Source organism: Eschscholzia californica, unplaced genomic scaffold (assembly GCF_041429995.1).
Source record: "Eschscholzia californica isolate CP2 unplaced genomic scaffold, dmEscCali1.0.p SCAF_3, whole genome shotgun sequence".
Taxonomy (NCBI): Eukaryota; Viridiplantae; Streptophyta; class Magnoliopsida; order Ranunculales; family Papaveraceae; genus Eschscholzia; species Eschscholzia californica.
The window spans coordinates 61,751,259-61,764,816 of NW_028238420.1; the positions used below are offsets into that span (position 1 = coordinate 61,751,259).

The 13,558-nt window shown below is 32.8% G+C and overlaps 3 protein-coding genes across 4 annotated transcripts; all 3 read right to left on the minus strand.

Annotated features, from left to right (window-relative positions):
• Positions 1–56: 56 nt before the first annotated feature.
• LOC147552893 (transcription factor) lies at positions 57–2,041 on the minus strand. The gene is made up of 5 exons (XM_086669640.1): positions 1,775–2,041; positions 1,273–1,337; positions 655–727; positions 459–514; positions 57–365 (listed from the first exon to the last, which is right to left on the minus strand). The coding sequence occupies exons 2-5, from the start codon at positions 1,332–1,334 to the stop codon at positions 248–250; spliced, it is 309 nt and encodes a 102-aa protein (XP_086525766.1). The 5' UTR covers positions 1,335–1,337; positions 1,775–2,041; the 3' UTR covers positions 57–247.
• Positions 2,042–2,773: 732 nt separating this feature from the next.
• Positions 2,774–5,230, minus strand: LOC147552894 (signal recognition particle 19 kDa protein-like). 2 transcript variants are annotated; one of them, XM_086671499.1, is made up of 4 exons: positions 5,014–5,230; positions 4,334–4,523; positions 4,145–4,244; positions 2,774–3,080 (listed from the first exon to the last, which is right to left on the minus strand). In XM_086671499.1, exons 2-4 carry the CDS (start codon positions 4,508–4,510, stop codon positions 2,947–2,949), a joined length of 411 nt encoding a protein of 136 aa, XP_086527625.1. In that variant the 5' UTR covers positions 4,511–4,523; positions 5,014–5,230; the 3' UTR covers positions 2,774–2,946. The 2 variants fall into 2 exon arrangements, with proteins under 2 accessions (XP_086527625.1, XP_086527624.1); XM_086671498.1 differs by having other exon boundaries at positions 4,334–4,512; positions 5,014–5,228.
• A 3,573-nt stretch (positions 5,231–8,803) lies between these two features.
• On the minus strand, positions 8,804–9,766 carry LOC147552895 (uncharacterized). The gene is made up of 3 exons (XM_086669496.1): positions 9,458–9,766; positions 9,311–9,357; positions 8,804–9,179 (listed from the first exon to the last, which is right to left on the minus strand). Exons 1-3 carry the CDS (start codon positions 9,528–9,530, stop codon positions 9,030–9,032), a joined length of 270 nt encoding a protein of 89 aa, XP_086525622.1. The 5' UTR covers positions 9,531–9,766; the 3' UTR covers positions 8,804–9,029.
• Positions 9,767–13,558: the final 3,792 nt, after the last annotated feature.

The window sequence follows — 13,558 nt, forward strand, 5'->3', positions numbered from 1 at the left end:
TATAACCGAAAAACAAACCCCTGATGACCAATTTTTCTTTTGGAGAAACAGAGATATTGGTAAAACAAATAGTCATTATAATGGAAAACTCTACTACATATTAAATAGCACAATTGTATCACTTGAAATAACTGATAAACTAACAATGACTAACAGAACGACTTTCCGAAATTCCATGAGTTATATGTTTCGACTAAGTTGTTTTCGACGCTACGACAAACCAAAAGGTTTAATGATACAAATACCATCATTCCAATTTCATCCCTGGCCCAAATTCTTCTATTGTTTTTGTTGCAAGTGTAAGAATGTCAACAAATGAACTGAAAGAAGCTCTGAGAAACCTTGCTTCAGTCGCCTCAAAATGCCTGAAGTAAACGATTTTGTAAGAACCAGATGCAGCGAATCTACTTATATAATGAAGAACCATATAAGGAATTACAACATGGATATAAACTCACACTGAAAGTTTTCCATTGGTGACAGTCATTTGCCTTTTCACTTTGTCAGGTTGCAACTGCAATTCAATATTCAATGAAAAGACCTAGGTTAAAATTACAATAGTATTCTTTATGTAAAACCGAAAGATCACTAAACAAGTAATATGCGCATGATCATAACCGAAATTGAGGAGTTTCAAGTTTTCTGAATCATCACCTCCTTATCAACAGCTAATGCTGCACAGACAATTGAAGCGTTCTCTTCAGACCCGAAATCTACTCCTAAATCACTGCAGAGAGTTTCAGAAGAGCATGAGAAAACAAGACACCATTATTGATTAGTATTTAGAAGAACGAAGCCCAAGAACCAGATAACAAAGTGCAATCTAGTACAGAGACATCAGTTATAAGAAACAAGCAAAACCCCCGAGGCTTTATAACTCTTAAACAAGTAAACAAACATCTCGTGATTGAAGAAGACGATACCGTGTGCTTATTATGTAAGGACAGATGGACGTTCGTAAAGTATTTAGATGGAATACAATCCAACCTACTGATCATTTCACAATATTGGATCTCCAACAGTCGGACCCACTATCACTTTGGGAAATGACTAGAGAGTTAATCCGATTTATACAACTCTACAACTAATAAGATTGGCATGATGTTCTTTCCAATAGGAAGCGGGTTTGTAGGTAAAGACTCACTCGTATAAAAATTTCACATCAATGTGCAGCCTTTATGACTTTAACAACTCAAAAGAGTAAAAAGTGTTCATGTTCTCCATTAATACAATTCAAATCTTAGACAGAGAAAGATGACGAGAGAGACTGACCAGCTGAACTCCCAGTTTGAAGGAGACACTCCTTCCACCACCGCAGGAACACATACATCCATATCCTAAGACGATGGAGTTACCAAAGAATGAATACCAAGAAACACCAATTAGAAGTCATAAAAGAGACCTTTTTATCATCTAGTTTTCGATTTACACATATAAGGTAACAAGTTACTAGACTAAGTTAGGAATCGATATATTACGATTCTAGCATTGTTATCTGATATGGGCATATCTTCAAAATCATAAAGACTGAAAAAAGAGAAAAAGATATTTCTTTGAGGAATTTCATCGAACAGGTCAAAAACCTTACTGTCTAACAAAGGAAATAATACTCAGTCGCAAAGGTTAAATTTCAAGTACTTGAGAGAAAAATATCCAAAACCCATATCTCGAATTCTCGGTTAGCAGTTAATTTGGGTAAAGAACCCATATGAGTAGCGAGATAAGTTTTCGAAATCACATGCACCTAGAGAAAGAGGGAGAGAGAGAGAGTCACTTGTGCTGATGCTGTTGATGGTCACCGGAAGATTAGACGGTAGTGGTGGTTGGTGGCGGCTTCCGGATCTAATCCTCGGCTGCAATTACCCTCCGTCTACCAGAAGAAGGTTGTTTTGTTAGGTGAGCTATACGGTATACGTCGGAGAGTCGTTTTACAAAATGTTTGTACGCGCGCATTTTAAACTATACGTCCCAAACATACCCTAACTATACGTTCCAAACATACCCTAACTATACGTTCCAAACATACCCTAACATCTTCTATGTTTTGTTTCAACCAAAACAAAAAGCTACTTTTATGTTGCAATATTTTTTCGGTTTAAACATGAATTCGCCCAATCATTTTACAAATTAGAATGTTTATTTTCCAATCTCAAGTATTATTTATTTCAACAAAAAAAAAAAAAAAATCTCAAGTATTATTTTCAACAAAAAAAAAAAAAATCTCAAGTATTAAGTATTTTCATTTTTTTCCTCGTAAAAAAAAAAAAAAGTATTTTCATTTTGAAAAAAGTAAAATTCCATGGTTTTAGATCAAATAGTTTATGATACTTCAAAAGATTTTAATGCGGACGACACACAGACTAACCCCGCATGCAACAAAAACTATCCATGCAACGGCCTTACATTTGTTTTTTTATTGATGTTCTCGAAAATTGATGTCAAAATGTGCAATTATGGCTATAATAGCGGCAATATCTTATCTACTTTCTGACCCCCCTTAGGGTCCTCAAAAGATCGACCAAGAAAGTTTCCGACTTACGACACTCGAGCAATCGAGCAGAAAAGTTGACTCGTTAGTCTCTCAACTTGAGCGATCCAAAAGATAGCTTTAGTTTGAGTCTCTCGACTTCAGTGGCAAAAGGTAGCTTTGGTTTTTGTAAGATCGTCCCATAACCCATAGGATTAAGCACCATAGTTGTTTTTGGTTTTAGATGACACATGTTCATTTGATTATGTCTAGTCTATATCTCCAAGATTAATGTGCAATTTATAATGGAGAAAAATGTTCCTTCATAAGAGTATTCATGTTCAATCTCAAAATATATAAAACTCAAGTTTATATGAAGGATCTTGTTCTTGATAAATGCCTCAAAAAAGGTTCAACTAAAGAAAAAATAGAAAAACGGAAAACAGAACTTTGTTAGAGAAAGACTTGTATAGTTGAAATTATTTCCTCTTCTTTCCACCTTTTCCTCCTTGTTTGGAAGGTCCCGTCGTTGAAGTTGAAGCAGCCACCTGTTTCTTCAACCTTCCGGGGTGTCTGGGAACCATGGCTGCAACCTGAAGCATCATCTCTTTCCCTGTCAACAATTACAACAGTTGAACTCAGTTTTATCATCCACAACAAAAACGACAATCAAAACACTCATGAAATTGTCAATTTAGTTCAGGATATCGTACAAAAATCGTTTCCAAACCATGATGCTAATGAGGCTTTTAAAGAGGTTTTGGACCTATTTGTCGAAACACTTCATTATTGTTGGGTTTCGACCTTAACAATTCGAACTTTCGATTGATAAAACAAGATCCGAGTTCCCAAGAAGAAAATGGGATTTTTCGATTATTCAACTCGACCAGAACAAGAACAACTGAAATAATCTATTGTGTCTAAGACAATGGGCATAATATACTGAAAGTTCAATTACTTACTCCACAAAAAAAACAATTCAGCCTTACTTAAAAGTGCTACACAAAACAACTATTCTTAGCTATCATAAAGCACATAAACGTGTTATCTGTGATGGATTGCAGTTTCAAAAGATTGAAGCATGAATTTTTTTTTCCCCATTGATTTGTCATCTATTAATGAGTATCAACTACCAAGCAGGATTCAGGGGCATTGATGAAATAGTGAATGCACCACAAGTCATTGTCAACATGCGACAGAGGATGTGGATGAAGAATGAGCACATTCCGTTGAATGATTTGGCCAACATCTTTCAAAATGTGCATATTCTTTAATAATGATAATGTAGTTTTAGCAAGACACCGTAATTTTGTTCCCTTCTCCAAAACATAATTGCTTTACAATTTCGGAAATCCACCAAAAACACAATATCAAATCGAGTTCCATTACATATAAAACAAATGCACCTCGGAGAAGTTCTTACCTAAATCCCTATCTTCTAGAAGTCTAAACCTAATTTAGTGAAATGACTTTAGTATATCACTGAGGCAGTTAACTTAAGCTGGAGTTGTAAGTTCTAACTGTCATCCAACTATTGTGCCTTAGATTTTAATCTAACATAGCACTATAAGACTAAAAAAAGTGAATCAATAAGAACCAGACAAACAGAATTCTATCCATAAATATACCGAGTTTTAGCAAGCAAAATATAATCGTATAAGCATGACTAATCCTTACTTGAACCAATATCCGGATTACACAAGGTGCCATCTTCTCTCTTTAGCTGCACCCTTACTCTCCCTACTTGCATGTAATCACGCGGATACGCCTTATCGACCTGCAACAAGGAGACGTATTAAATCAACTAACAAACCACGGAACATCGAAGACAATCAAGATATAAAATAATACTATCAAGAGAGTCACCTCAATTGCATAATGGAGCTTAAGAGCGCTGCAACAATCACCAATCTCAATACAAGTTGGATTTTCACAGGATTTACTAGCACTTATTCGTCGTCCTTGAGCTATTGTTTTCTTTGAATTAATATAAACAGGATAAATCACAACCCATTTCTTTATATTAGGCACAGAGCCATCCATGGCTACAAATAAACTCAAATTATGTTAATTGAGTTGAAGAAAAGCAATGACTTGAAGACTGAAACTTGAAATGGAAAACAAACTCTTCAAAGCCCGAATTAATTAAAACAAAGCAATCTAAAATGAAGACGGAATGAAAGTAAATCCCAACATAAAATTGATGAAGTACCCAAAAAAACCCTAGAAACCAATTATTTGATCTGAATACATGAAACTGTCTCAATTTTTTTTTTGGATCTTTATGGTCATGAATGATGTAGATCTAAAGCAACAATTATAAGTTAAAATTTGAAAAAATGGAAATTAATTCTAAATATTGAAACTGATCAACCCTAAAAACTGAAAGGAAAACATCCGAATTACATGATTAAATTAGGGCAACTTCAGTTCAGAGGCCGTCAGAAACTTATAGAAGGAACACCGATTCACTTCTAAGTTGTGATACTCGAAAAAACAAAAAAGTAAAAATTTCATAAGGTTCAAACATTGAATAGCAAATATACCTTGTGAATTATTTGTAATCAAACAAAAGAATCGAGGAGGGAGGGAAGAAATCCTATCAAATTCTGCTTCGTTAGAGAGAGAGATTTTCCCACAAGTCCAGCCTGAGCGATTCCAAAATAGCGAGTCCGATCCAGGTTACATGGGCTCACAGTTTAATTTGACCCATGAGCCATAGGTCACCTTAACCTTAACTTCAGAAGACGGGGCAAGCTCCATTCGAATTAACAATTAGGTGATTTTATTGCCGGGCCCGAATTTCAAACATCTTTAGTTTAGTACTGATAGTAGGGTTCAACGATTTTGTTAACTAAACTCCGTTTTACATAACTCTAAGGGTCCTTTTGATACGTGAGAAATGATGAGTAAGAAATCATGAATAAGAAATCATGAATAAGAAATCATGAGTAAGAAAGTCATTTGCTTTCACATGTGCATTGAGTTTTTTGATGTTTGATAAGAGTGTGGGAAAACCGGGGGAGTGCCTTTAGAATTAGGATTTTAAGAGTGAGTTTCATAAATTTAGGGGTTCATTGGAAGTGCCTTTAGAATTTCGGTCATCATCTACCCTAAAAATGGAAGTGTCTTTAGAATTATTGAGATGCCTTTAGAATTTTATGGAGGTGCCTCTAGAATTTAGTGCATTGTTACTTTTTGGAAGTGCCTTTAGAATTTGGGCCATCATCTTCCCATAAAATGGATGTGCCTTTAGAATTTTATGGAGGTGCCTTTAGAATTTTATGGAGGTGCCTCTACAATTTAGTGCATTGTTACTTTTGGAGGTGCCTTTAAAATTTCGATCATCATCTTTCCTAAAAATGGAGGTGCTTTTAGAATTTTATGGAGGAAGGGTGGGAAATCAGTTTTCCCACCTTTTAGGTGGGGAAAAAAAGACTATTTGCCCACTTTTTTTTTTTTCTTATGAATTCGATTTTCTTACTCATAGTGGCCAATCAAGCGGCGGCGGAAAACTGATTTTCTTAAAAAAACGATTTTCTTACTCACATTTGCACACGTATCAAACGGACCCTAAGACTAACTGATGATTGAGCTCTTACTCGACAATGAGCAAGTGTTATTCATTGGAGAACTATGTTTAATGTTCAAAATTTATAGGGGCCAGAAACAAATTCGACAAAATCAACCGGAAATTGTCATCAGTGGTTGTGATCTTAGGCAGCCAGAAAGTGAGACGTTGATACGATGATCTGGTCGGTCAGATCTGTTTTCAACTTATTTCGTCTGACTTTTTAGTCTGAGTATCATTGCCATTGGCCTTTAGAGTTTGTTATCTCGGCCCCCATGTTATTTTCATGGCTTTGAGGACCGTAATATGTTGAATTGCATAACAATGTTGCATGACAGTCAGTCAGTCATGTACTAAATGCGACTATGTCTTGTGATATAATGAATGTAATAAATCTCTTAAAAAGAAGGGTTGATTTTTTTTTTTTTTTTGCTAACTTTATTTTTGTGGAACACATCAAAGAGATTCAAGATGATGAGGATGAGCTAATACTTTTGAGCTCCCACCTTTTTCTATCTTTACTAATATTATTTGAACTGATTCAGACTAGCACTTATCAGGAAAATAAAAAAGGAGAATAAAGGGGAAAGTTATATTGATCTTATCAATGTGAAACAGGAAAAAATGTGTACATATCTTATCATATCACAACTCTAAACAGATTCTTCTCAACAAAAAATAAATAAATTCTAAACCGATTAAAGATTTTTAAGTGTATGATCCCTGGGTGCCTTGCGAGGCAATAAACACACCCGGACCAAAGCAGGTCTAGTCTGAGAGGCCCCTAGGCTAACCAAATAGGGCGCAACTTTGGGGATCGCAGTGGGTATCTGTTTAGAGCATCTCCAATGCAACACTTAATCTTAGAAACTCTGGGTGCCAGTTAGGATTTCTAGAGTTTTTTTCTTAAAACTCCTCTCCAATGCAATACTCTATTTGGATATCTAAGATGACGTGTCGAGGGTGGAATAGAGATATCTCAAGAGGACACTCTATTTCTAGAGCGTCCTCTTGATATATCTCTAATTGTCCAACTCATCAATATTTGATTTTCAACTAATAGAAATCGAGTCTTCTATATTTTCTAAAATAACTAATTATTTATTGACAAAAATAACTATGCCACATAAGTAAATAAGATAAGTTTAGAGTTTTGCATTGGAGACAAAAAAAATTGAGGATCTCTATTAAGGCCACCCAAGAGTGAGAATCTCAATTGGAACTTGACACATAGGATGAAGAAAGATTTTTATGAGTTTTGCATTGGAGATGCTCTTAGAACATTTCCAATGCAACACTCACTTTGAGTGCTACATATGATTTTTAGAGTTTTTTTCTTAAAAACTTTCTCCAATACAACACTCTATTTGGATTTTTAAGGTGACGTGTCGAGGGTGTAATAGAGATATCTCAAGATGAGATATCTCTAATTGTCGAACTCATCAATATTTCATTTTCAACCAATAGAATTCGAATCTTCTATATTTACTAAATAACTAATTATTTATTTACAAAAATAACTATGTCACATAAGTAAATAAGGTGAGTTTAGAGTTTTGCATTGGAGACACACAAAAATTGAGGATCTCTATTTTCGCCACCTAGAAGTGAGAATCTCAATTGGAACTTGACATATAGGATGAATTTAGATTTTTTTGAGTTTTGCATTGGAGATGATCTTATCCCGGGATGAATTTGATTCAGAATTATTTATGCTAATTCTGGGTCCTCGTTTCCAAACCTAATAAGTATCTAATATCTGATGAGTATTACTTGATCGGAATCGACAAGATTTACTAATTTAGTATATCTGACAAACATACCTGATACACGACTTTAATAGGTGATTGATTGATTCTTTTGCAAATTTTAAGGTCACAAATATTCTATATGTATGCTATTCTATGTCATTAAAGTTTCTCACTTAGTATAACACTAGGGTATATTCCGTGCACTTGTGTTACGAAATTTATTGGTAAATTTTATTGAGAGAGAGACTTTTATTAGTTCTTAATTATTTTTTGTATTATTTTTTTTTTGTTTCTTTTTCGTAAATTAGTTATTATTTTATTGAGAGAGAGATTTTAATTTCTTTTTTTAACTCTTGAAATTTATTTTGTTTCTTTTTTTCTTAAATTAGTTATTTTATTTCTAAGAAGGAAATGATTATTGTTTTTTAAATAGGTAACTTTATTTTTACGAAGGACTATATTTTAAATTTTGAGAAGGGCTTCTAGACAATATCCCTTATTAAAAAGGGATGTTTGTCACAGTCATCGTTTTTCCTTCTGTTTTATTATATAGATTCTTAATGGATAATCTAAATATGATTAACAAAATAATTTATGCAAATTCTAATACATAACAAGAAATCCACTTTTTTTTTTTTATAACAAATCGGTTATAGAATCTAGATCTATATATTATAGATCTGGAACCGCTAAGAATCAGAACCATAATTTTTAATAGATTCATATTCTGGATATTAAAATACCTAAACCAGAACTGACCAGTTGACATCCCGGCATAGCTCCCAATCCATTTGGGGGTTTGTCCTGTCTGAACTTGCGTCACTTGACAATTGAACCATTAATGATTCATAAGAAACCTTGTTCCAATTTGGTATAACTTCCTCAGATCACCAGTAACCCTAGCAAGTCAATTATTTCATCCTTGGTTCTCTATAGATTTTGTGGATTGAAGTTTCACTCAACCATTAAATATGAGATCTTGACATATTTGTGGACACATGGTAGTTTCACAAGTGAAGGAAGATCCAAGAAGCTTAAATACTTAATTAAATAGTTTAAGCATTGAAGTAGGATACATAATAAATATGTATATATAACCTCACATAAATAATTAAAACAAATAAATAGTAGCACTCATGTACCACTTAGTGAAAAACATTTTATTCTCTATCTAGTTCTAGTATATCCAAATTATCAAGGAGATAGTACTGATGAAAGAACATAAATATCAGCGAAGATTTTAAGGAGTTTTCCATCCACCGCTACCAGGAGGCTTGCCTCTTCTTGGGTCATGCTTAGGGTTGGGTCCTCCATAGTCATAGTCAAGTGGTAATAGTGCATCAACTTCTGCAACTAGCTTTCTCATTTTGATTATAATCTTCTCATTACCCTTCAAACAACATGCATAAGTTTCCCTAATTAATTACCAAGTTTAAGAAAAATTGCATGCAAAATTGAATATTGAGACATATATTGAAATATGACAATGAAAAATAGTACATGAAAATATTCACTAATTACCTCAGAAACATGGCCGATACTATTAGGGTTTAAGCCTTCAACTCTGCCTGCAAAATGTAAGTACACAAAGGCCGTAGAGATAATTAATTACATGAGCTTAAGTTAATTTGAGATTAGTTTCATGAAGAACTTAATTAATAAGCTTACCTAAATATAAGTGAGAGAAGAGAAGAAGTAAGAGGAGGAAAAGAATATTGGAGATCATAGAGAAAGGAGGCATGACTAAAATTAGGGTTTTGAGAAGAGATGGAGACTAGAATTTATACTTGGCTAGGTATAGGAGGTGTTTGACAAGATGAACAAGTAAAGATATGATAAAAGCTAAGAGAGATTTTGAGAGAAAGCTAATGGTGTATCCCACTAAAAGAAACTTTGTGAGAATGATGATGAATACCCCATTAACCCTAAAATTAAGTCAACTGCACTACTTTATGTTGTACATGTTAATCATGCTCCATTTTTTTCTTCCACCAATGAAAAAGAGAAATAAGTAGGCATAGCTATTGATGAATGTGGTTGGGTAAAAGCATGTCAATCACTTGCATGGCTTAAACTCTTCCAATTTCAGCATTGCTTGTTGATTTTTCTCACCTTTTCATGTTTCAATTTCAACCCATTTCTAGTCTTCCATCAAATTACTACTCAAAAGGTTCCTTCCTCCACTAACATCCACCATCGTTTCAACAAAAAAAAAAAAAAAAAAACATCCACCATCATTACAAACTGATCATCATGTTTGCTACTACTGTTGGTGTATCATCACTTATATGTCTATTCCTTGATAATGTGTCAACTAAAATATATATAATATATACCTAATATACGTGAGAATTGTCTCGTGTGAGAGAAAGTTGATCTTTTAACCAAGAATACACTGTTTAAGTCCTCTTGCCAATTATTTTTTGACTTTTTTTTTTTGGTGAGAAAATTATTTTTTGATTTGATGACCACAAAATATCAACAAAGCTAGGCCCACGCGTGATCGGTTTTAAAAGTATACGTGTTTCAAGTCACCTAAAAAAATGTGTGAGACTCAAAGAACACCACACATGAGGTGAGGGGCCATGAAATAGTCCCACACGCGAAAAGGTGATCTAGTAACTTTATAATTTCTAGGCACTCTCTGCTCATTGTTGATTGGTCTTCAATTAGACTACTAGAAAACTTAATGATACCTTCTCTAACCATATTTAATTAGTCATTTTTTAATATCTAGGAATATTCTCTTTTGACAAATGCTAAACGAAGCTACGTAATTGTTCCACAAAGCTATTGGCTAGACACAACATTTTTTTTCAGTTAAACTTCTAGACAACACCAATAGTTGGTTTATTGTTTTTATTTAGCAAATATTTTGTTGAATCTTAAATTGCTAAATACAACTATGTTTTAACTCTACAAAATTATTTACTAGACACAACCTTTTTTTTTATTGAATTATTAAACAAAAATAAAATTTGTTTTATTGGTGTTATCTAGCAAATATTATATTGAGAATCTAAAAAAAAAAACATTACTCCAAATTGAACCCGAAAAATAATAAATATAAAACAGATAGAATTTTTTTTGTAAAAAGATTACTAATTTGACTTTAAAACAATTTTTCTTTGAAAAGGATTACGAATTTAACTCCAATACAATCTATTTTATAATTTCTTTTTAAAAAGAATTATTAATTTGCCTCTAACATACTCTATTTTAGATTTTAAAAAAAAATATATGATTACTAATTTGACTCTAAGAGACTCTTTTTTTTTCTGTGTAACCTTAACATTGCACAAATACTATTATAGGAAAATTTATTGAAGAAACTTGTTTTTTTTTTTTTTATCAAAACCATACTTTCATTCATCAGTGAAGATCACAAAGTACATGGTAGAATTCTTATTCCTCTCCTCTGAAAACTTCATGAGAGCTACATACATTAAAATGTAAAGTGCCTCATGAAGAGAAAAGAATTGACTAGACACAGACATAAAGGTCCTATAGTTCGAGAATTAAAGACCCTAAAGGTCGACAAAAAGATCCTATAGATCGAGAATGAAAGACCCTAAAGGTCGACAAAAAGAAAATTACAACAATAATATTTAACTAATAAAAGTGAAATCTTGATAGTTCTTTTCTCTTGACTTGTAATTTCACCTTCAATCTTCTAGAACTGTTCATCGTAGAATTCGGCGATATTAAATCTTCGTTTCTCACTGACATCTTTATCCATACTTCCATTCCTTAAACATATAAAATCACCAACAAATGAATTAAATCCTTCATCGAATTTAATTTTTGTAACTTTAGGAAATGAATATGTGATCCATGTTAGAGAGAGAAAAACAAGGAGAAAGGAAGAATCAATAAGAAGAACTGTGTGGAATAAGATGTGATTCCATAGAATCTCTCTCTAAAACCTACACTCTGTGATCTTATTATAGATATAATATCTATATTACAAAACACATTGGTTGTGACTAGGACAAGCTGACTAGGACAAAAACAAAAAGAAAAATTGCCAACTAGGTTGGAAGATGATACTTTGTATTACAAAACACATTGGTTGTGACTAGGACAAGCTGACTAGGACAAAAACAAAAAGAAAAATTGCCAACTAGGTTGGAAGATGATACTTTGTATTTAACACTCAAACATCACTTTGTATTTAACCCCCATAATTGCTTAGATGTAATGGCATTCCATAACTCTCCCAACTAATGGCATTCCTTACATATAATGGAACTCCAACTAACAACTTCTCCTCCATAAACCCCCCATAAGTGTTCTCACAAAATTCTAATGGTTTTTAAAATCTCCTCTACTCCTCCAACAACAAATAAGTTATAAAGTGGTAACAAGAATTTTTTTAAGTTAATTCTTGTTTATTGTGTGATGTTATATTTACATGAATAATTTTATAGCCTCTTCTCCCTTAGACTTTTGTATTTCAGATAATTTTATTTATTTATTTTTTGTTAAATCGAACTAGATGCATTTCTATATATATCTAATTTGTAATGATTCGACTGTTATCTTTGAACTTAATCATCATTTTAGTCTCTCTTACTTTAATTTACCTCTCACCATATCGCTCCCTAAGTTCTTCAATTTTGACAAATTTGAAAAATTTGTTAAGACCATACTTTTACTTTCTAAAAAGAAGTTGTTGTACGTTCAAAGTTAATTAAATTTTGGTTGTCAACTAAAATTCATGAAAATAGACCATCAGAATATATTCTACCGTCACGCAAATTCATCTAGATTGCATGTTTAATGGATTTCGTCGTGCTGGAGGCACGGGCCATACCTAGTAAACAACAAAGAGGAAAATCCAGAGGAGGAATCCCTCCTCCAGAAAACACCAAGATCTGAAAAGTAGTTAGGAGATAGAGAGGAGAGAGGAAACGGTTATTTTCTCTTGAAAATAAGAGGAAGATCTCTCTTTTACTATTAAGAAAACATACATTCTCTTTATACGTGAAGAAAACATACGTAATTAAACTCAAAGAAATAAGCTATTAAATAAAGAGTGAAGATAGGCGTTAGAAATATTTAATGGAATTTTAGTCACATGTGTTAGAGAGAGTACTCAGTTTTTTGAATTGAGCAATTTCATTTATGAACAATTAATTATGGTAATAGAATTTTGAACCGCAAGAATTTTAGAGAAAAATCGGTTATATTTGATTTTTTGGTTGTGGTGTTGGTTTAGCGATTTAGGACAATATCCAATTAGTTTTTATTTAGTAATTTTTGTTTAATAGTTTTTCTAAGTAAAATAGAGTTGTGTATAGCATAGAGGAAAAATTCAGTTATACTTGATTTTTGTTTTTAATGTTGGTTAGCAATTTACACTATTTTAATTAGTTTTATTTAGTTATTTCTATCTAATAGTTGTTTTTAGTAAAATTAGAGTTGCCTATAGTAGCATCCTCTCTTTTTGGATGTGTGTGAATCACATTCTAAACAAAGACTAAAATACTCCTAGTCAAATAAATTTTTCTTTCTCTCTTCCGTTACTCTCATCTTTGAAATTCACTAGGATCGGAATTTAGATCAAAAGAATGAAAACCCATGGAGATTAAAGAGAGTGAAAGACTCAGACTTATTCTAAGGACTCTTGGGGTCTTGCCGTCTTGCTCCAGCACAGGGCGCCCATATTTAAAAAAAAAAATTATTGAGATTAATATCCTTTTATTTCCAGTCGATTTACATGAAAATATTTTACATCTTATGAAACTCCCAGAAACAATAGGCGGT

What these genes read in the sequence shown, in the direction of transcription:
- LOC147552894 (XM_086671499.1), bottom strand. Translation starts at nt 4,510, where the DNA reads ATGGATGGCTCTGTGCCTAATATAAAGAAATGGGTTGTGATTTATCCT. An exon ending in AGCTCCATTATGCAATTGAG is followed by an intron (nt 4,245 to 4,333) that starts GTGACTCTCTTG and finishes TCCTTGTTGCAG; the next exon opens with GTCGATAAGGCGTATCCGCG. An exon ending in TAATCCGGATATTGGTTCAA is followed by an intron (nt 3,081 to 4,144) that starts GTAAGGATTAGT and finishes AATTGTTGACAG; the next exon opens with GGAAAGAGATGATGCTTCAG.
- LOC147552893 (XM_086669640.1), bottom strand. Translation starts at nt 1,334, where the DNA reads ATGGATGTATGTGTTCCTGCGGTGGTGGAAGGAGTGTCTCCTTCAAAC. An exon ending in CATTAGCTGTTGATAAGGAG is followed by an intron (nt 515 to 654) that starts GTGATGATTCAG and finishes ATTGAATTGCAG; the next exon opens with TTGCAACCTGACAAAGTGAA. An exon ending in ACCAATGGAAAACTTTCAGT is followed by an intron (nt 366 to 458) that starts GTGAGTTTATAT and finishes CGTTTACTTCAG; the next exon opens with GCATTTTGAGGCGACTGAAG.
- LOC147552895 (XM_086669496.1), bottom strand. Translation starts at nt 9,530, where the DNA reads ATGCCTCCTTTCTCTATGATCTCCAATATTCTTTTCCTCCTCTTACTT. An exon ending in CTTCTCTCACTTATATTTAG is followed by an intron (nt 9,358 to 9,457) that starts GTAAGCTTATTA and finishes TACATTTTGCAG; the next exon opens with GCAGAGTTGAAGGCTTAAAC. An exon ending in GTATCGGCCATGTTTCTGAG is followed by an intron (nt 9,180 to 9,310) that starts GTAATTAGTGAA and finishes TGTTGTTTGAAG; the next exon opens with GGTAATGAGAAGATTATAAT.